The sequence below is a fragment of the Cryptomeria japonica genome, chromosome 7, assembly GCF_030272615.1.
Source record: "Cryptomeria japonica chromosome 7, Sugi_1.0, whole genome shotgun sequence".
Lineage (NCBI taxonomy): Eukaryota > Viridiplantae > Streptophyta > Pinopsida > Cupressales > Cupressaceae > Cryptomeria > Cryptomeria japonica.
Window position 1 is genome coordinate 160,032,519 of NC_081411.1, and position 21,768 is coordinate 160,054,286.

The 21,768-nt window shown below is 36.9% G+C and overlaps 1 protein-coding gene across 1 annotated transcript in view; it reads left to right on the forward strand.

The window, feature by feature from the left end:
- The window catches only part of LOC131078256 (uncharacterized), a 32,338-nt gene extending 21,439 nt beyond the window's left edge, over positions 1–10,899 (forward strand). The window contains exons 8-9 of the mRNA XM_058015919.2: positions 10,059–10,172; positions 10,390–10,899. Of these exons, the coding sequence (XP_057871902.2) occupies positions 10,059–10,172; positions 10,390–10,563 (288 nt within the window). The 3' untranslated portion in view covers positions 10,564–10,899. The remainder of the gene's footprint in view (positions 1–10,058; positions 10,173–10,389) is intronic.
- Positions 10,900–21,768: the final 10,869 nt, after the last annotated feature.

Below are 21,768 nucleotides of genomic sequence, written 5' to 3' on the forward strand. Positions count from 1 at the left end.
CACCATCAGGTTGATGCATATCAATGAAGAAGCAACAATTGAAGTTAAGCTTAAGCTAAATGATTCCAGTTGACTACGCAAGGCAAGTCCGCAATCAACAAACTGCTAGTAGTATGGATATACGAATTTCACCATCAATCAAGCACATTTCTTCCACTCATCTAATAACACGAAATCAAATATGAGAAGTATAGAGACCATGCAAATTGTCGAATCGACCCATAAATTTCACCATTTCTTCAATGAAATTACAAGTCTTTTACAACAACATCTTGGCAACAATCTTTGCCTTCTCTCTCTACTCTACTCTAATTGCTATTCTATCAACTAGCTAATCACCTTCTAACTATTCTCTAACTGCTTCCAACTGCTATTCTATTCTATTGCCTTTACAAATGAAGAGCCGGGGCTTATATAGTGCCCACAATACAATTCGATGGCTAAGATCAATTTGAGATCAACGGCCAAGATTTTACAATGAAAACCCTAATTAGGGTTTGTTACAACCATTACATAACATTTAATGCTTGACCAATGATAAAATTGTATTGCTTGGACACATGTCCTCTCTGGAAAATTCCACCAATGAATAGCTGGGGTAGGTACATAGAAGTTTGTGCCACCTTCCATGAGTTAGGTACATTGAATCTGGACATGCTGAGGTGGACCACACTGACTAGAGAAGTGATGACTAGGATGCCACCTCGTCTGACACTTGTAACTTGGTAGATATTCAAGTTGAGAAGCTATCTTTAATTAACTCTTCTGAAATTATTTGCTTCTTCAATGAACCCTTGTTCTAACTTCTTGTGTCCTTGATGTGCAGGATGATTGATGTACCTCGCCTTGTAATGCTGGATTGGAGAAGTTGCCCTTGATGACGTTAGTCCGAAGAAGGCCGTCCTTGTCGATGCTAGACTGGAGGAGGTCGCCCTTGTCCTTGTTTGATCTTCTTGGAGGAGACCGTCCTTGATCTGGCTTGATTTTACAACTCCGGGATCTCCATTTGATACCTACACAAAGTATTAAAGTTAGTCTTTTGAGCATCAAACCTCAAAGCATGAAATTTAAGACCTTTCAAAGGTAAAACGTAAGATATTAATTTGAAAAAAAGTCATGATAAATCAAGAATTACACATTTTCAAATTAATAATGAATGGAATTTGGGTCTTCAAGTCTTAGATTTTACAAAATTGCAATGGGATCACAATAAGTCTTGAATAAGAACTTCAAAAATGATTCTTCATACCTCCTCTTTGATTGTTTAACTTACAAAACCTTGAAAAATGAAGGAAGAAAACCGGATTTTGATGGACAAGCTTAGATTATAGTCCTCCCTTGGATGAATTACGCCTCCTCTAGCTTGGAAAAGAACTCCACCTTCCACTAGCTTCTTCAAGATCTGGAAATTCGCCTTCAAATGTCTTCAAAAATCTGGAAATTATCCTCCAATCTAGCAAGAAATTCGCCTCTCCAATAGCCTTCAATATGAATTTCGCCCTCCTTAGTCTCCACACTTAGTAGAAATTTGCTCCACTCCAGCTAGATTTCGCACCTCCTTCCTTGCTCCTCAAATCGCACTTGAAGTAATGAATGAATGATGATTAAAATTGCTCAAAACACCCTTATTATATAGGGCGCTCACCACTTCACCTCCCCATAGGCCGACTTGGCAAAATTGGCCAAAAAAATAAATAAATTTGCAAAAACAAGAAGGCCGACCTAATAAAATAGATAAAAATAATACCTCAAGCGCTCCTTTTTCTATTTTAATTTAATAAATATTAATTTTAAATGCCTTAATAATAAGAAAATCGATTTTTTGAGGCTAAAAATTAATTTATTAAATGCTATGCGCCTTTATTAAATGCCAATTTAATTTAATTTTTTCCAAATATTTTGAAGCTGATGATTTTGGCATTTCATACGATTTGGAGGATATCAACGTTGGGATATGGCAAAAATAAAGAATGCTAATGACTTCGCTCTGGTCCCTTGGAGAGGGACAGGAGCACCTTTTGGAAAATCGCTTTGGTCCCTTGGAGAGGGACAGGAGCACTTTTTCGTTTTTAGGCTAGGATTCTCAATTTTTTGAAGTCAAACCTTTGTTCACCATGCTTTAGAAGATCCTTACCATCTCATACAACTTTGCCTTAGCATAATCTCGGAGGGAATTAGTTGTTTTCATAAAAAGCGCTCTGGTCCTTCAGTGAGGGACGGGAGCACTTTTGAGTCCATTGCATGAATTCTTGATCACATTAATCTTCAATTTACCCTCAAGGCGTCGAATATCACATTTCACTCCATCTTGAGCCCTGGTAATAAAAATATCATTTCAAAATGCAAGGTAAATGGTCATACTTGGAAATTGCGCCCTGGTCCCTTGGTGAGGGACGAGAGCACTTTTGCCAGTTGTCGTCAAAATTTGCAATTCTTGCATCTCAATTCCACTTCAAGGCATTTTAAACACTTTTTCAAACTTGCACCTTGGCCTCAATTTGTCCAAAATTGGTGAGAAAGGCAAGATAACATGTTAAGCGCTCTGGTCCCTTGGTGAGGGACAGGAGCACTTTTTCAATTTCAAGCCTATCCGTCCTTTGCTAGCTTTCCAAATTATCTTCAATGGGCTAATCATGTCCTCTTCCATTCATTTCGACCACAAACTTGCCTTAGCCTTGCAGGAAATTTACACTTTTTTGGAAAATCGCTCTGGTCCCTTGGTGAGGGACAAGAGCACTTTTGGAAAATCACTCTGGTCCCTTGGAGAGGGACAGGAGCACTTTTTACATTTTGGCGTACTTCTTTGTTCTTTTAAACCTCTTAATTGCGTCTAAGGCATGAAACATCATTCGTCCTTCCCATCCAAGTCAAGTTTTGCCATAAAATATCAAACAAATAGGAGAAACTTGAAAAAGTGCCATGGTCCTTCAATGAGGGACAGGAGCACTTTTTGTCATTTGGGTTGATTTACTCTTTTGTGATCCGCTTAAATTATATTCAATGGACAAAACATGCTTCCCTTAACCTCTTCAAACCATAAAATCACTTTAATCTTGTAAAGGCAGTGCAAATTTGAAATTCAAGCTCTGGTCCTTCAGTGAGGGACGGGAGCACTTTTTGCCCTCTAAGCCAAATTGTCTCACTTTCCACCTTGAAATTCCTTTGCTAGGGAAGATTTCATCTTACTTCATGCTATGAATAGAAGTTAATGTCTAATAAAGGTCTAAAATTGTGCATATAAAGAAAAGTGCTCTGGTCCTTCAGTGAGGGATGGGAGCACTTTTGACCTTCTAGGCAAAAACTTCATCATTTCATTGTTTTCAATCAAGTCTGGATGCTCTATCACGTTCATTTCGTCCTTCACCATGTCTTTGATGTCTCAATTTAACCAAACAAGGCCAGGAATGGCTCAAATAAGTCTTTTCGCCCTGGTCCCTCAGTGAGGGACGGGAGCACTTTTGCCTTGGACCCTTGGTGAGGGACGGGAGCACTTTTTCCTTTAACCTTCAAAATTCACCATTTTGTGCCTTCAAAATCTTCAAAAGTATCAAGTCATGTCCAATTATCATTCCAGAAGACCCTGCACAAAACAAAAATAGAAAAGTCAGTGACAAATATGCATAAAATAACATTTGTGCTCTGGTCCCTTGGTGAGGGACAGGAGCGCTTTTGGAAAATCTGGCTAAAATATTCAAAATTTAGGTCTCCAATCATTTCACAAGGCAGAGTTAGGTCATCTTCAAGGCCAGGAATCAGTTAGCAAGCCCTCGCAAAACAAGAAATTGCACTTAGAATGAAATTCGCCCTGGGCCTCCAGTGAAGGACAGGAGCGCCTTTTGACTTTTTGAACTCTCTATTAGGATAATTTTTATGGAATATAACATTTAAGTATAAGAATTCTTATACTTTAAGTTATATTCCATATATACTTTCAGGATGTTTGAGAGTGGTTTCAGACCTCCAGGAGTTATATTGCAAAATCTAGTTTTTGGAGGTTTTTCAGTTTTCAGACTTAGTCAAATTCAGGATCAGGACATTCCAGACTTAGCCAAATTTTAGGATCAGGACTTTCAGACTTCATCACTCAAGCAGCACCTGCCATCCAGGTGATCTCCTTGGCGACACTCAAAATGCAAAGGCTAATTGACAAAACCCTAAAAAAAACCTAAAGAACAAACCCTAGAAAGCAAAAAGGTAGGGGTCCCCATTTGCAATGGGGCGATGTGTGAAAACGTCACAACAGGTAGTCATAACCTTGAAGAGTCTACCAAAATCCTAAGAGAACTACATAGAGACTCAACATTATGTCTACGAATGTTGATTTGAAATTTCCAGAGTTGTGCACCAAACTTGTGCAGCAGGATTGCTGGAAACAACAGTTTGGTAGTGGTGCCACTTCATCCTCCTCAGAACAAGCTTTTGCAGCCAAATCTTTTCACAAAGATAAAGGCAAATCTCAGTCCTCTTAGTAGAAGGGCTCTAGTTAGTCACAGGAAGGTTCGAAGAAGAAGGTTCAATGCAATTATTGTCACAAATATGGTCATATGATTAAGGATTGTCACAATCGCATAGCTTTCGAATAGCGGAAGCAGGGAGGGTCTCAACCTAAAGCCAATGTTGTTGAGCACACAGAGCAGAAAGAGTGCCTTCATGGCTAAAAGACTTGCAAACCACGTGAGCAGGGAGGGTCTCAACCTAAAGCCAATGTTGTTGAGCACACAGAGCAGAAAGAGTGCCTTTTATGCCTTCATGGCTAAAAGACTTGCAAACCACGTGAAATCTTCTGCTTGGTATATTGATTCTGGTGCTTCTTGACATTTCACTCACAGGCATGATTGGTTTACAAAATTCTCTCCCTATACTGATTCAGTCATATTTGGAGGAGGTGAAGAGTATACCGTTGTCGGCAAGGGCAACTTTCAGATACAATTTGGTGGGAGGAATCTCATATTCCTCAATGTATACTACGCTCTTGGCGTGGAACTAAACCTTCTCTCTGTGAGTTAGATTATGCGGCATTCTCCTCAGCTTGATGTCATCTTTAGTGCCCATAAGTGTTCAATTTTTGATCGTGCGACAAGCACTTCTGTTGCTGTTGGTATTGAGGATCATGGTCTTTATAGACTTGTGGATATAGGTGATTCTCTTGAGCATGCCTTCGCAACAAAATCCTCCTCTATCACTCGTCTATGGCATCGACAATATGGTCACCTGAACATTCATTACCTTGCTCAGCTTGTTCGGGAAGATTTAGTACATGGCCTACCTGATATTCAAACTCAGAACCATAGAGTTTGTGAAGTTTGTCAGGCTAGGAAGCAACACAGGACACCATTCAAGGATGGTGCCTTTCACATAACGAGCATCTAAGGTACTACAGAAGGTCCACGTCGATGTATGTGATCCAATGAATACTCCTTCTGTTACTGGGTGCAAGTATTTCTTACTTTTTGTTGATGATTACAGTCATAAAATGTGGCTGTACTTTCTTAGATAGAAAACATATGTGTTTCTTGTATTTCAGAAATTCAAGGCCTTGGTAGAAAAAGAGTCTAGTTCTATTATTACTCTTAGGTTTGATAATGGGGGGGGGAGCTTTGTTCTATTGCTTTCTCCACTTTCTGTGATACAGATGGCATAAAACGTCAGTTAACCACACCATACACCCCTCAACAAAACGACGTTGTAGAACATCACAACCACACCATTACCAAAATGACTAGGTCTATGCTGGAACACATAAATGTTCCTAAGAAGTATTGGGCTGAAGCAATGTTTACTATAGTCTATCTCCTTAATAGGTCTCCCACTCATGCTGTTAAGGGGAAGACTCCTGAGGAAGCATGGACTGGTTGCAAACCCAGGATCAACCATCTGAAAGTTTTTGGCTCTCTTTAATTTGTTTGGATTCCAGATGCCAAGCGCTCTAAGTTGGATTCCAAGAGTCAGAAGCTTATGTTTACAGGATATAGTGACAACCATAAGGCCTACGGACTAATTGATGTAGACACTAATTGTCTTATCTTTAGTCGTGATGTTGTCTTTGATGAAGATCGAGGACTATTTCAGCTTTCCTCGTCTGAGCAAAATTCTGAGGATCAGCCTTTGAAGGCTTTTAATTTAGGCGTTCGTCTTCCATTTGGTTCACCTGATGGGAGGGATGATGTAGATTCTGTATTTGATGATGCACTACCTGAATTTCCTCCGGATGATTTTCTTCTTTTATTTTCCTTTGTTGCCCAAAACACAAGTTTCTACACGCTAGAGCTATCCATGCTACATCTAATGATGCTTTTAAAGGCTTTTTTGTTGCATCGGACTATTAGAAAGTGAGGAGGTGAAAGAGGAGATTGGAGACCACGAGTATGGATACATTTTCCCATTTTGAGTCATCATGTCACTCAAAGATTGGAACCACATGAAAGGCTCCAGATCTTCATACTTTTCTTGTTTTAGATCAAGGTGGAGTCTTTTGTACTTGTGGATAGTGTGTTTCTCCCTATTCATGGGTAGGGTTGTGTGCTTGTGGATAGTTTGTTTGTCTTTATATACAGGTTGAGTTGTGTGTTTCTGAATAATGTGTTTGTCCCTATCTATAGAATGCTGTTGGATACTGTGTCTGTCCCCATCCTTATTTGTTGTTGTGTTCATTGTTGTTTTCAGCATGTGTGTCCTTTTTGAAACAACTTTTTATGATGGGTGGCATTTGCGTACTTGTTGAAACAACTTTTGATGATGGATGGCATGTGTGTCCTTGTTGAAACAAATTTTGATGATGGATGGCATATGTGTCCTTGTTGAAGCAACTTTGATTACTTGGTGATCTGTCCATAATGGTTGTTTGTGTGTATCCCAGTTTAACAACCTTGATTACTTGATGGTGTGTTTGTGGATTCATGTGTGCCCATGAACTTTGAACTACTTGGTGAACTTTGTGTATGCCTTCGGTTTGTTGGGTGTTATTTGGTTTGTTGTACTCGTCCCAGTCCAGTTCTATTGCTCCAACTTTTGTTTGGAGTAATGTGATAATGGGGGAATTTTGGAAATATTACATCTGTAGTTTGAATTACTAGATTAGTAAATAAATATATGCTGGTATAGTAGAGTGTTATTGAAATAAATATGTTCATACTATATGAGAAGCACGCAGGAAACACTAAGAGAGTGGGGGTGGGGGCGCTGAGGGAGAGTGAATCAGTGTTTCAGATTTTTCAAAATATCTGTAAACTCATAAACCATTGAACACAGGGATATGAAAATAAAAGCATAACACAAAGCAAGAACACATAATATTTCTCATAGAATACCCTTTGGGGTAAAAAACCATGGCACAAGAGAAATCTATTCACTTCAAAGAAAAACACAGGGCTGCAACCCATGTTACAAAGATGAGCAACAACTCACTTAAAATCTTCCCCTTCTAAGAGCACCAACTCTACATAACAGAGGCACCCACCTCCGTAAGAGCTTCAACTCTATTCAAGAGAGGTACCAACCTCCAAGTGAGCTCGAACTCACTAACATCAGAAACTAATATACTTTCCAGATCAAATGCCACACTCAGCAAAGGTACACAGTATCTCAGAATCTGTCTGTCTTTTATAAGATAGGTATGTAAACAGCGTTCAATATGAAGAATAGAGACTCCAATTCTATCTCAAGATGCACAGCACCACATATCAATTTTAACACCTTAGAGTTAAAAAAATACCCACTGAAATCTTCACAGAAGCTGCTCTACACACTCACGTATATGCAAGTGTTATATTCAACTAATCGCACTGGCCGCTTTTTTTTCACAAAACACACCATGCATCGCAGGACTTAGATTTGTATATTTGTCCGCCACAAAACATGGCATAAAAAAAACGACTTCAAATCAATACGAATTCTGCAATCAATTTCTGAGACACGACTTAGCCGTCTAATCCAGTCAGAGACATATTCTCCTGAGTTCCCAAATTAAAAAAAATAAAAATCGCAGCCATCATATTTACTGTCGTGTTCTTCACCAAAAATTAACACACCATTTTCGACATATTAACGAAGGCCTGATAATTTTTTGACAAGTTCAATTCACAAAAAAAACGACTCAGCCATGCCTTTTTTTGGATAAAAACCTATATTCAAGGCATCATGAATTCCCACTCAAAAAAAATTCTAAGTTCGAAACTTCTGGATAATATAGCCACACAAACTACCATTGACTTATCAATAATGTCTATGCTTTTTCGGTTAATATTTGCTTCTTCCATTTGAACATGCCCACACCGCAGAGTTTTAATGCCTGAAGCCATTTTTAGTCACCACAAATTCCTTTTTAATTCGAACACTCTTTGAAAAAGAGTGCACGATGTAAAACGCGTCAGGCATGTAAATTTCCACCACGGCATCTACAATTGCTTAGAAAACCGACGCAGCTACCTCTGGCGCAATAGAAAGAACAACCACGCAAAAGAAAACTTATTTCCACGATTCACTGTAACGGCAAGGAAGAAATGATGCATTGAAATAATAATTTTTTTTTTCAAGCACACAAAGATTTAAAATTGAAACATCCTTCACACAGATTTTTTAGAACTCCCTTATGTGTCATTCTGTCGATTCAGAAATGTAATTAAAGCATTCAGATCCTTATTCAAAAGAACTTCGACCATATTCAGATAAATAAATAATATCCGACACATTTTGACTTTTCAACCATGACATGGGATATGATTTGGCAAGTAAGCTGACAAAGTTGATGACATGAAACAAATAAGCATACAAGCAAGCTGCTGAAGTAGGCACACAGCCAGCTGATGCAGACACACACACAGCTTAATGACACACCCAAACACCTCAAGCTAGCAGGCTGCTAGCTCAACCAGGCAGGCAACCACCTCAAGCAGCTAGGCAGGCACCTCAAGCAGCTCAAGCTGCTCAAACAAGTAGACAAGAAGGCTGCTCAACTGAAAATCATAAACAGATATAATTCATCCTCAGACATCAATGACAAATAATCCAATACTATGTTGGTTAGATTGCGAGTTGTTGGGTAGATTAGTTCATGGCGAAGTTTTATTAGTTACTTGGGGGGTTAAAAAGTGAAAGGCTTATATAAGCCTATAATAGTATTGCACTCAATCTATCTGGTGAAATACTATGCTATTGTTCATTATTTAGACAATCCATGGTCTAGATTATTTTAGCAAATATCAATATAGATTATTTGTAGAGCAAGATATTAACTACTTAGCACCCAAACCATTTAGTAGTTTGCCCTCAGTTTCAAGGAAGAATTGTCTGGTAGTGCTAAAAAAATCCTTCATTAGCCCCTTCAAACAATGTGTGGACATCTGGATGCCTGGGATTGAGTACAATAACTTATCTCAAGCAGGTAGTAAAAACAATCAAAAGAAAGAATCCTCTGTTAAGCTTAAAGGTATAGCGTGCTGGGCAGTGTGTATATATATATATGTATACATCATTATTACTTATTACCCATTAATTTTGTTGCCCCCAAAATTCAGTCCACCATTTCTTGTCATCCTAGTACTTAAAACTCCAGTAACATAGCTTTTAAAATTCATTGCAATATTATAAATATTGCTCAGAATTGATGAGATGAAGAGCTGGTTGTAAATTCAAGGTTAAATATTATCTAGCTCATTATATTATGACGATTCTTCAGATCTGTTATATCTTTTATATTTTAGCTTTTTGTTCAGTTTATCTTGTGTTCAATAGTTTTAGACCAACATTTTAGCTAGAGGGAAGCCTATCCTTGGCTGGATGTTAAATATAAGAAGGCCTGCCCATAGGGGAGGCAAACGGCTGTACTGTGTTTTCTTTGCTTTGATTGTGCTGTTATATTCAGTTCAGGTATTTATTAAATTTATAATATTCAAGACTCTGTGTGATCTTCTTTTGCCACTCACCACTCATTGCGGCAGTATTTTTACTATGTCGACTATTAAATACCTATATAAATTGTTTGTTGTTCATGTTGTAAAATTTAAGTTCATTTTGCAAGCCTGCACAATCTAAAAATAATATTCTACTTGAATGCCGAACAGGTGCTTTATACACTTGGTGGACTTGAAAATTTGAAGCTTGCTAAGAAGTATTATGCTGCAGCGATTGACTTCACTGGGGGAAGGAATACACGAGCTCTATATGGTGTTTGCTTGGTAAGATGTGAAAGCTTGACATCATGCCTTGGCATATTTGTTATTTACAACATTGGTAGAGCTACCCCAAGCATTCCTTTACTGTTATGAAATATACATTTAGTTTGTTCAGTCCAGTACCCTGACAATTGCCTGGGATACAAAATAAACCTTCTTTGGACTGAAAAGTACATTCTATATTCGGTTGTCTAACATGACACATTGTATAAACATGCAGTGTGGAGCAGCTATCAATCAATTAGCTAAGGGCCGTAGCAGGGAAGAAAAAGAAAGCTCAGAGTTGCCGTCCCTTGCAGCAGCTGCTTTAGTCAAAGATTACAAGCAAAGATCACCTGAAAAGGCTCCTTTGGTTATGTCTGTTCTTGAGCAGATGAAAGCCATTTCATTATAGTTATGGAAATCTTGCACATGCTATTTTTATGACATTGAGTTCGAACCTTTTTTCTTTGTAGAAGAATACAATGTTGTACTCTAGGCAAAAAGCATGCCAGTGATAATGATCAAGCATTTTTTTTAATTCTTGTATGGCCATCTTCAAAGCAACTGTTGGAAAACAATTACAGGCTCTGGGGAAATTTAAATGAAGGGCACTGCAAGATTTTGCCATTGTTAACAGTGCCATTTGAGTATGATTTTATATGTTTCACAGGCTTCTGATGTTAGAAGAACCTACATATTCTGACATGACGTGGGAATGATTCATTAAAGAGATCTGCAATTGAGTCTTGGTGCTAGAGCAATGCATTATATTATAACATTTTGATTCTTGATTCAACCAATTAGTCACCGGAAATAATAGCTGGCTGTCTATGATGATATTTGTTTTGCTGAAGTTGGTCGTTGGAATTGTCCACGTTGAAGCAACTTTGAACTCAATTTATTATGAAAGAGTCTACAGACTTTGACAGCGAGGTATAGGATGCACTGAATTGCAAAAGCTGACTTATTCTCTTTGTGGAAAGTGGATAGGCAAATGAGCGTTCAAAATTTAAAATGAGATATTTTAGATTGCTGTTGAAATATGCTAAATAGCCATTGACATACTCAAAATTGAAAATTCCAAAGTCAATTATCAGGGATTCGCCTAGCTGCATGAGGTAGGGTGAACCTGCTGTATTCCTCAAATGGTAGTTTTGAAATTTGCTGGGCAGCCTCAATTTTCATGTGAGGATCTTCATAAACCCCATTTTTTCAAGATTAAAAATGCCAAATTTGGCATTGCCATTAACAAAAACAAGGATAAACTGACGACTTCACAATTTTTAATTCTATTAACTATGAAATATAGTTTAAGGTTGCCTTATTATGTACCATCAAATAGAGTATTCCATGTAGGCATTCAAGGGTAGCATAAGGTTAATTATTATTTTTTCATTTGTACCTTTCTTTCTTTTCAGTGTATTGTGCATTAAGATTTAGAATATCAACATCATGGCAGTGAATGCTGAAAGGATTCAATTTTTTTGAGAAGTTCGGCTCCTATAGTTAAAAATATACAAGTTACATGGTGCAAATATAATCGTGCATGCCTAGTAGATAGAGAAGTTGCAAAATTTAGCAGAACGACATGATAATTTTTATTCAAAGCTTAATGAACAAGTGAAGCAGAGTAGCACCCCCATCTCTTTAGAGATGGGAATAAACATGCATACCCACAACACTATCTTTCCAAAATAGGGCGAACTTGGAAAAAAATCAAATAAACCAAAAAACCTCCAAAAAATCAGTTGCTCTCTAGTTGCCTAGATCATAGGCATAGTTTGAAACCATAAATTTAAACTCTTTCCACCTTTTTCCTAATGCTAAATGGTCTTGCAACTAGGACATCGCCTTAAACTCTCAGTTGTATGGCCAACATTAAGAGCACTTGAAAAAACCAGAAAAAAAACACCGCAAAATCTTTTCTAATATCCAAAGAAAACCCCACAAATCTGCAATCAAAACATCTTGTATATTTTCATTTTCTTAAAACCTCGATTTTGGAAAATTTGTGAAAACCAATATGTTTCTTGTGTGAAAACACCAAACAAACTAGACAGGATCTTTCACCACCGAAACTAGTTATTTGATGAGCGTTTTTGTTTTCAATCAATCTAGGAATAATTTCGTTGTTCATGTGTGCAACATCCTATTATGTGTGCAACATCTAAATCAATGAAAGGATAGCCAAAACTCCAATTTATAGAGTTTGGAGGGATATAGGGCATTTTAAATTTCAAATATTTTATTTTCCCTAGAGAAGTTCCTCTTAGCATTTTAAAATCATCTTAAGTCCTTCATAACACTCAGGCATTTCCATTTCCAACTTTGGGGACAGAACATAACACTTTTAACATTTAAACAATTTAGCAAATAATTAAACATTACTTTATTTCTTTAGTGCAAATTTTAAATAATATCATTTACTTTGCGAAATTTTTTGCAAAGACATCGAAAAAAGAAACCAACCATGCCAGAACACAACTGATGACGAAGGATGGCAATTGGAGTCAAAACAAGTATTAACTTTAAATAGCAATGTTCTCCAAGGATTGAGAACAAATTGAAAAATATCAATCTCGAAACAAGCACTTACTATAAATAGAAAATATTCTTGAAGGATTGTAGAGAGCAAACCCCAAAAAATCAGTGTTGAAATGAGCACTTACTATAAATAGCAGTGTTCTTCAAGGATTGAGGAGAACAAACCTAGAAAAAATCAATAATGCTAAAAAGAGCATTGTCACCAATTAGAGCACCAATTGAGTTTGAAACCATAATTGAATACCACAAAATCCCCAAAACTAAGCCAACTCTAATAGAACAAGGAAGTGTAAAAATGGGGGCATTATAGTGCTTCCCAAAGATTTCTTGTCCTCAAGCAATACTGATTCAATCTCAAATTCACCTGATTGATTTGGCAAGAAACCAATTATGATTCTAGAGTCCCAAGTCAATCTAGGATGTCTATATGATCTTTTGTTTGAAGTACAATGTTGCAACATACTTTGCTTATAGCACCTCCTTATCTCTCCTAGATAGAACATAATCTAGAAAATTTGTTGAAATATTCATTGTTTCAAAACAAGTGTCTTTGAATAAAGGTTGAAAACAAATAGAAATTTGCTTTTCCGAATAAGCTTCAAATATGTTCTATTACAATTTCCAATCCAATCCTTTGCAACATACCCTTCATTAATAAAGTTGAAGGGTTCTTTCTCCAAAAAAGAACAAGCAACAATTTATCATAGTCCAAATTCACTTGATTACTTCCCAAAAATAATATTTGTATGCGGGGAATAAGGGCGACAAAAACGTAAAAGTCGGATTCAAAAAACCCACACACCAATGACACTCTTGGTGCAAGTTATAGGAACTATTTGAAATAGTTCAACTTCCCAAGGGGTGTCCCATTGTTCTGTATGTCACAGGAGTTTCTAAAGTAAATATTTTGCTCTCAGATCGCTGAGCAAAGTGACTTAGGAATGAAAACTCCAAGAACGAGTGATGTTTGATTTATAAGCATGAATGCATTCCTAAAACATGCATGATATTGAAACTGTGATGATTAAGCTAGTATGAAGATGATACTATGATAAAGGATTAGTAAATTTATCCTAACATGATATACTAATCTAGCATGGATACTCTATGATATTAAAAATGCTTCTAAATGTTATTATGATGATTTAACAAAGCGAGGTTAAAATGCTTAGTAAAATGACTATAAGTTTGATGCTAAAGACTTGGATCTTGAGAATGAAGAATGAGAGCTCTATTTATAGGAAAAATAGGGCAATGGATGGTTAAGATTGAATAATCTTAACAAGGGCTAGGATTGAAAGTTATTCAATCCATGTTCACAATTCTCACCAATGAAATGGTGACAATTGTCAACAAAAGGTTGCTTGAGAGGAGATGTAAAAAACATTTAATGCTTGAGAAGACATGAAGGTTACCTTAGGAGGTAAGGGTTAAGGTTAGGTTATGGTCATCCATTTGATAAAGCTTTTACCCAAGGGGTAAACTCTTGTGCAATGGTTAAAGGGATAACCAAGGTTAAAACCATGAATGCTTGATGAGACCCTTGGGTTAGGTGAGGGTTGAGTTAGAGAGAAAGTCTCTAATCATGCAAGAAGGTTGAGTTAACCATTAATGGTTATGTAAGAGCCTTAAATGGTTTGGAAGACTATGAGGGTTAACTTGTTGAGGACATAAAACCTTTAATGGTTATTGAAGACTTTGGAGGCTTTGAAAAGTGACCTCTTTTTGCTTAGGAATGTGACAATAATTATGAGATGAATTAGGCTAAATTGGAATAGATTAGAAGAATCTAGAAGAGGTTTAGGAGGCAAGTGGGAGATGTAGGAAAATGCAAGTGGAGGAAAAAAGATTTTAATTAAAATAAAATTACTTTATTTCAACCAAAATAGATGCAACTTGCATAAATACAAGTGGGAGATTTAAATAAATAAATAAGATTTATTTATTTGCAAGGATCAATTTAATTAAATGTAAATTTAATTAAAAAGGGAGAAAGGGGAATTAATTTAATAAAGTGATTTATTTAATTAAAGGCTAGAAAAGTCTAGGTGAACTTAATTAAATAAACCGAGTAATTCATTTAATCAAATAGATGAATACGAAGAAATTAATTAAATAGAATTTAATTAATAGGAGGAATGGGTTTAAAATAAATATTAAATATTTATTTAGGAAAGTGGTCAGATTTATACGTCTACATTTTCCCCCTCTTTGAAGTGGTGTGTGCACATGTTGATTCAAAGAAAATTTGTTGGATATGTTGTCAAAATTGTCGATATGATGTTAAGTGTCAAAATGTCGATATGATGCCCCAGATTTGATGAAGGATATTGATGATGCCCCCTGAGGAGATGAATCAAGGCTTTAGTGAAAAAATGTCAAGTTGATGAGCGTTTTTGGATTAATTGCAATTTGAGAATATTGACTACGTTGAATGTATTTGTATTGATTCATCTCCCGAAAATGATGTTGATAAGGTTAAAAAATGAAAAAGTGAGAAAAATACATGCCACTTGTTAACCTTTTTGATTTAACACTATAAAAAGGTAAAAAGTGATTTTGAAAAATCATTTGCACACTTGTCTCCTTGTGATTGTGACATTTGGAGCTCTGACGACGATGTCAATTCCATACTTGCACCGATTTGAGTGCACTAGGCGACATCAGAGACCCACCGCCTATGGCCCACCAGTAAGTGGTCAAAATCCCTCTGCGTTTTTGATTGATTTTATTTATTTTGATCACGTTTTGCAAATTTGGGTCGGATTTTGCCGGGTTAGCGCGTAGGTTAATTTTATTAGTACATACGATAGGAGTGTTAGCGCATAGAGTAACCCTAGGTGTTTTAGTGTCTGGGGAGCATATGGTAGCATGGGCGGGGAATAGGCTAGCACATAGGATTTTCTAGCGCATAGGGTCTGCATAAAAGTGCAATGAGTAGGTTGGGTAGCGCATAGGGTTAACAGGGTAGTGCTATGGAAGTTCCAGTTAGCACATGGGATAGGTTTAACGCGTAGGGTTTGATTGCTAGCGCATTGATGAAAAAGGCTAGCACATAGGTGGCAATGTAGCGCTTAGGAGCCCTAGTTTAGCGCGTAGGGTCTAAAGTTGATGAAAAAAAGATTGTGAAGAATGCATCGTGAGTCGAATAGATTAGATAGATGGTGTAGATGTCGATACGCGTCTGCTGATTGTTCTGTTATGGTTCCTAAGCCAATGTGAGTCCTGCTTTGTGATGATGTCCGATTCTAATATGCTGGTGTAGGATCATTTGAGTCTGTTGCTGTCAATATGCATTGCTTTCGATATGGAGTGCCAAGTTGATTGTTTTTTTTTTTGATGTGGATCCTGATTTTGAGTTTGATATGGATCTTGATGTTATTTTTCGATATGAGTTTGATTTGATATCCGATATGAGTCCTGATGTGATATCGGATATGAGTCTTGATTTGAAGCTTGCGATATGGATCTTTGATTTTGCTTTCGATATGATTTTTGATTTGATGTTTGCGATATGGATCTTTGATTCTGCTTTTGTTATGGGTATTTGATTCTCAATATGGGTCCTGATTCGATGCTTGCGATATGGGTCTTTGATTCTCGATATGGGTCTTGATTCGATGCTTGGGATATGGATCTTTGATTCTCGATATGGGTCTTTGATTCTCGATATGGGTTTTGATTTGATGCTTGCAATACGGGTCTTGATTCTCGATATGGGTCTTTGATTGATTCACGGATTGATGTGAATATGTTTATGATGTGTTCTTGAGATGCTTCACTGTTTCAAGTTGATTGTGCTTTGATTTGATATATCAGATGGATTTGGGAACTAATGATGGATACTTGTTGTTTTGCAGGCAGAGCTTGGCGTGCTCCAGTCTCGAGAGTGATTTTTGAGGGCATGGACACTGATTCCATGTTTGTCACAGGATGACAAAGATGTGATCGAGAGATGTGGGTTGTCCTTTTTATTAGACATGCCTTAGTATATCATTAACTGAGGTTTATTAACATCGTTGGCAGAGAGGTGGCACAACGATATAAACACCTTTCACTTGGCTACGGGTGAGATGTCAATCACACCAAAGGATTGTTATCGGATTATGCTGATTCCTATAGTTGGGGTGCTATTACCTTATGAGTAGACTGAGGAGGGTGGGACAGAGGCTCTCTGCCACATCTTCCAGGATCATCAGATTAGTGGGTATGAGATTCTGTGGCAAGAGTGTTTGGATTTGGGTTACGCTCCGCTGCCATCGGTATTAGCAAGTTTCATTGGTGGGTTTTTGTGTCCCGATCGTAGGTCGAAGGGACTAGCCGTGGGATGGGGATTGGTGCTGGAGGACATGGTGATGCAGGGATGCAGGTTTGCATAGGGGTCCTGTATGTTGGCCCATTTATATAGAGAGCTTCACCAGGTGGTATATCTGGGATATACTAGTTTATCAGCTGGGTTGACATTGTTACAGGTGTGGGCCTGGGAGCATATTCCAGTGTCGAGACCGTTTGTAGATAGGGATAGGTCAGTTGGCCGGGCTTATGCTTATGGGTATACAGGTGTAGTTGTCCAGCATAAGGCGTAAGCTGGACAAACTAGAGCATTGATGGAGGACACTGGATGATATTGATACGGTCATTTGGAGACCGTATATGGATTGCGAGGTGTGGCAAAGGATGGGCTAGAGAGTCCCTATGTATATATGTTGAGGTACTTGATTGGGAGGCCACCCTTTATTATTGAGCTATTCTTGCAGAGCCGTGTTCAACAACAGTATGGTAGACAATAGTGGACTCCATAGGGAGCTTGTTTATATGCTCGTCGGTGACAAGATGTGCCGGAGTGGGGACCCACTTTGGATAGCGTAGCAATGCTTGAGGAGTATGTGACGCTAGTAGGACAGATCCGAGATTATGGGGTTGGGGTTGTGGGTGCTAGGATGACAGAGGAGTTTTCAGCTTACTTCGTGGCACATGCAGTGGCACGTATATCTGATCCAACAAAGATGCCGCCTTCTTTTGATGATGATGAGGATGAGGAGCCATAGAGGCGAGGGGGAGTCAGATGGAGAGATGATGAGGGAGAGGAGGTAGGAGAGGAAGGTGGAGATAAAGGAGGTGGTGGAGGAGGATTTGATAGGGGGAGAGAAGGAGATAAAGGAGGTGGTGGATTAGATAGAGGGAGAAGAGATAAAGGAGGTGAGTTAATTCTTGGTGCTGGTGGGGTTGGTAGGGTAGGCACGGTGCTAGCTGTGGTGGGTGGTATAGAGGATGATAGGCGACCTGTCTAGAGGAGGAGATCTGATGTTCTACTTCCACCGACGCCTCAGACAGGGACAGGTGTGGGTGGGACCTTTGACACAAGTACCCGTTCAGATTAGGGTACCCACCCATCGACAAGATTCACATATCAGAGTGCTACAGGTCATCGTGTAGGAGCTGCAGGCATAGGTGCCAGCGCAACAACACTCGATTATGAAGGTTATTGCAAAGCGAGATACAAAGAGAGAGCATCAGGGTCGGGTAGAGGATCTTGCTAAGAGGTTGGAGATTGGTGCCCCAATTCGGGACATACTGAGAGAGATACAGTACTCGGCCAAGGAGGTTGAGTATTACAGGTGTCTATACGAGGAGGTGGTCCCTCGAGATCACAGAGCTCCTAGCTCTGCTATAGTGGCATCTAGTCGATCCGACCGCAGTCATACGAGGACAAAGAGCAGAGGTGTTATGGGGCATGCCCGACGTGATCCATCTAGTGGAGATCCAGGAGCTGGGACATCTACTGCCAGACCGTCAGCCTCAGGAGATAGTCATACCTGAGAGACTTGTCTCTTTTATTTTTGATCACTTTGTTGTATTTTGAAAGACATGATATTCCTTGTACATTTCAACCATTTTTGTGATATATATATATATATATGGCACTGATTTTCTCTGATCCACATATGATGTGTTATTGATGATGATTGATGATATGCATTATGTTTTTGATATAAGATTGATACTTAGATAATAATGCTCTTGATTTTGATGATAATGTGAATGTATGATTCATGATGAGATGAGTGAGAATGTGATGATGCATTGGATTGATTACTTTTATGTATGAGATGTATCTTGAAAATGAGATGTATGATATGATAATGATGTGAGATGTATCTTGAAAATGAGATGTATGATAATGATGTGATACTAATGCAAGATTAAGATATGCAACTAAATGCAAGTTTTAAGAATGATATGCAACTAAATGATCACTTTACTTCTATCGTTGTCATTCCAGTTTAGTCTCTTGTTTGTGCTTTGTTTTGTTTGTCATCATTGAGCTTTTGATATGTTGTAAGTTAATACAAGCATCATGGTATAATTGAACCATAACAACCTGAGTATGACTTACTTGGATTTTGATATTGCAAGATGGCACAAGTATCAAAGTATAATTGAACCAAGACGACTTGAGTGTTGCTTGCGTAAAACAAACAAGTACAGACACCTAAAAATGTCTCATTGATAATGTACTAATTATTCCTCTAATTGATTAAACAATTCTTTAATTATTTAATTAAGTTAATTAATCTTATTCTTCCATTTCATATTTCTTGATCATCTTACTAATTAATTCTATTTCCAATTCTGTCATCAATTCATCATTAACCATTTTCTAATATTAATTAAATATTTATTATTTAATTAATTCTGATTAATCTCTTAATTTAAATAATCTTCATTATTTAAATAAATTCTTTTTCAATTTCTATCTCTAATCAATTAAACATTAACCCTCTTCTAAATATTAATTAAATCTTATTATTTAATTAATTATGATTTAATTCCTTTAATTCAAATAATCTTTTATTATTTAATTAAAGTTCATTTCTAATAATTAAATAGTTTCTTTAAATTATTTAATTAACTAACTAATTCATATTTCTTCTAACTTCTTCTAATTTCAAATACATATGCATGATTTCAAAAATCAAATTGAAAATCAAAGTCAAGTTCTAAATATATTCAAATAACAAATTGAATTTAAAATAAATTCAATATTTGAATTAATCTCATGCAAAGATTAAATTAAAAATCAAAGTCAAAGTGCAAGCACATGCTAAATTAATTAATTCAATCAATTAATTATCTTTTCAATCTCTATTTCTATCTTACACTTTGTTTTTTTCTAAAAAGCTTTCAATCACTTAACTATTCCATCTAAATTAATTAATTCAATTAATTAATTAATTCATTCATTTATCTTTTCAATTTCTATTTCCATCTTTTAGTTAGCTTTTTCTAAATAAAGCTTTCTTTGTCATCTTCTCAATTATCCTCCAATCAACTTTTTCTCAATTAGTTAACTCAATTAATCTATTCAATCTATTGAGTTCCACCTCCAAATCAACAGTTCAACTATCAATCAACATGTGAGCTCACCTGAGTTCCACCTCTTCATCAATCTGTTCAACCAAGCTCAATCAATCATCTCCAGTTATCTATAAATTGAGCATTCAAATTCCATTTTCAATCCTCTCACAATTACTCTGAATCACGAAATTCGAATCTTTGTGTCATTTGCAGGTTGTGAGCGCAATATCTGAGAGCCACCATACCACAAAGAAGAGAAGAACAATGGAAACAATATGCGATCATGGAATAGAGAGTTTTAATTGAACAATTTTGCATTTCTATTTGATTGATTGTATCATTTCATTGGTTTATTTAGAATTCTTTGATTAGATAGGGATTTGTGATTTCCTTTATCTAATTGATAATTAATGATGAATTTTACATACAACATTTTGGTGAACCCAACGTGAACAACAACTAATTAACCTTCTCTGTTTTCTGTGTGATTTTTGCAGGTCGTACGATTTTTTTTCATTTTTTGCAGATTTTGTACAGATTCCAAAGCGGATTTCATCATCACGCAATCGCGTTTGCATCATCACGCAATCACATAGACAAAATTACACAATCAAGCAGACAGGGTCACACATTCGTGTAGAACCCATCATGCAAAAGCCCTTACAGGATCATGCAATCGCTCTGTTAGGATCACACATTCATTAGGAATATTGTTGTTCTATTTATTTTGTGCTTTTGTATTTTGTGCTCTCTGTTCTGTCAAGTTCTGTATGAAATTAGGTAAATCTGAATACAGTTTATTTTTATTGCATGCTTAATTATGACATTTTATGGCACGTAAGGTACAATTCAAAATTTCAGGTGCCATGAGGACGAAGGAGCAAAGATGACAAGCCAGATGCTATCAACGAATCCTCAAAATAGAAAAGAAGATACAAGATCTAGAGGACCAACCAGCCATCGACAGATACAATAGCCTAGTTCTCTCATATAGGGTGAAATATGATTTGATTAAATATAGAATGGATGATGAGAGATCTTGCTAGAGCATCACAATCTGTTTTGCAAGTTCTAGATCAGAATTAGCTTTTTAAATTTTTTTTTTTGTTTGGTCTGTCTGTGGATCACACAATCACTATATTATGATCACACAATCGCTCTGTTAGGATTACGCAATCGTTCTGACAGGATCATGCAATCGATCAAACAAAATTAAGCAATTGGCCATTTAGGATCACACAATCGCTTAGGTATCATCACACATTCGTATTTGTCATAGTTTATTTCTCTATTTTTTGTGGATTGTATTGGGTTACTAATTATCTGTTTGCAACCTATGGCAAATTTACAGAGGATCAGATTATTATTGAATCATAAACATTCATGCTCTCACACTTCATTTTTGGGCTTAAAATTAACAATGGTTAAAATGGACATGCATGTATCACACTTCAGTTTGGGGCTTAAAATAAACAATGGTTAAAATGGACATGCATGTATCACACTTCAGTTTTGGGCTTAAAATAAGCAATGGTTAAAATTGACATGCATGCATTCACATTTCAATTTGGTGTTTTAAAATTGACACGCACATGCATATCTAACACCTAAATTTGGGTTATCAAAATGAACATGAATCAGGCTACTCAATAGATTAAGTCACATTTCATTTTTTTTGGGGGAAATAGTCTTTTATCGTGTTTGGGGTGGACCT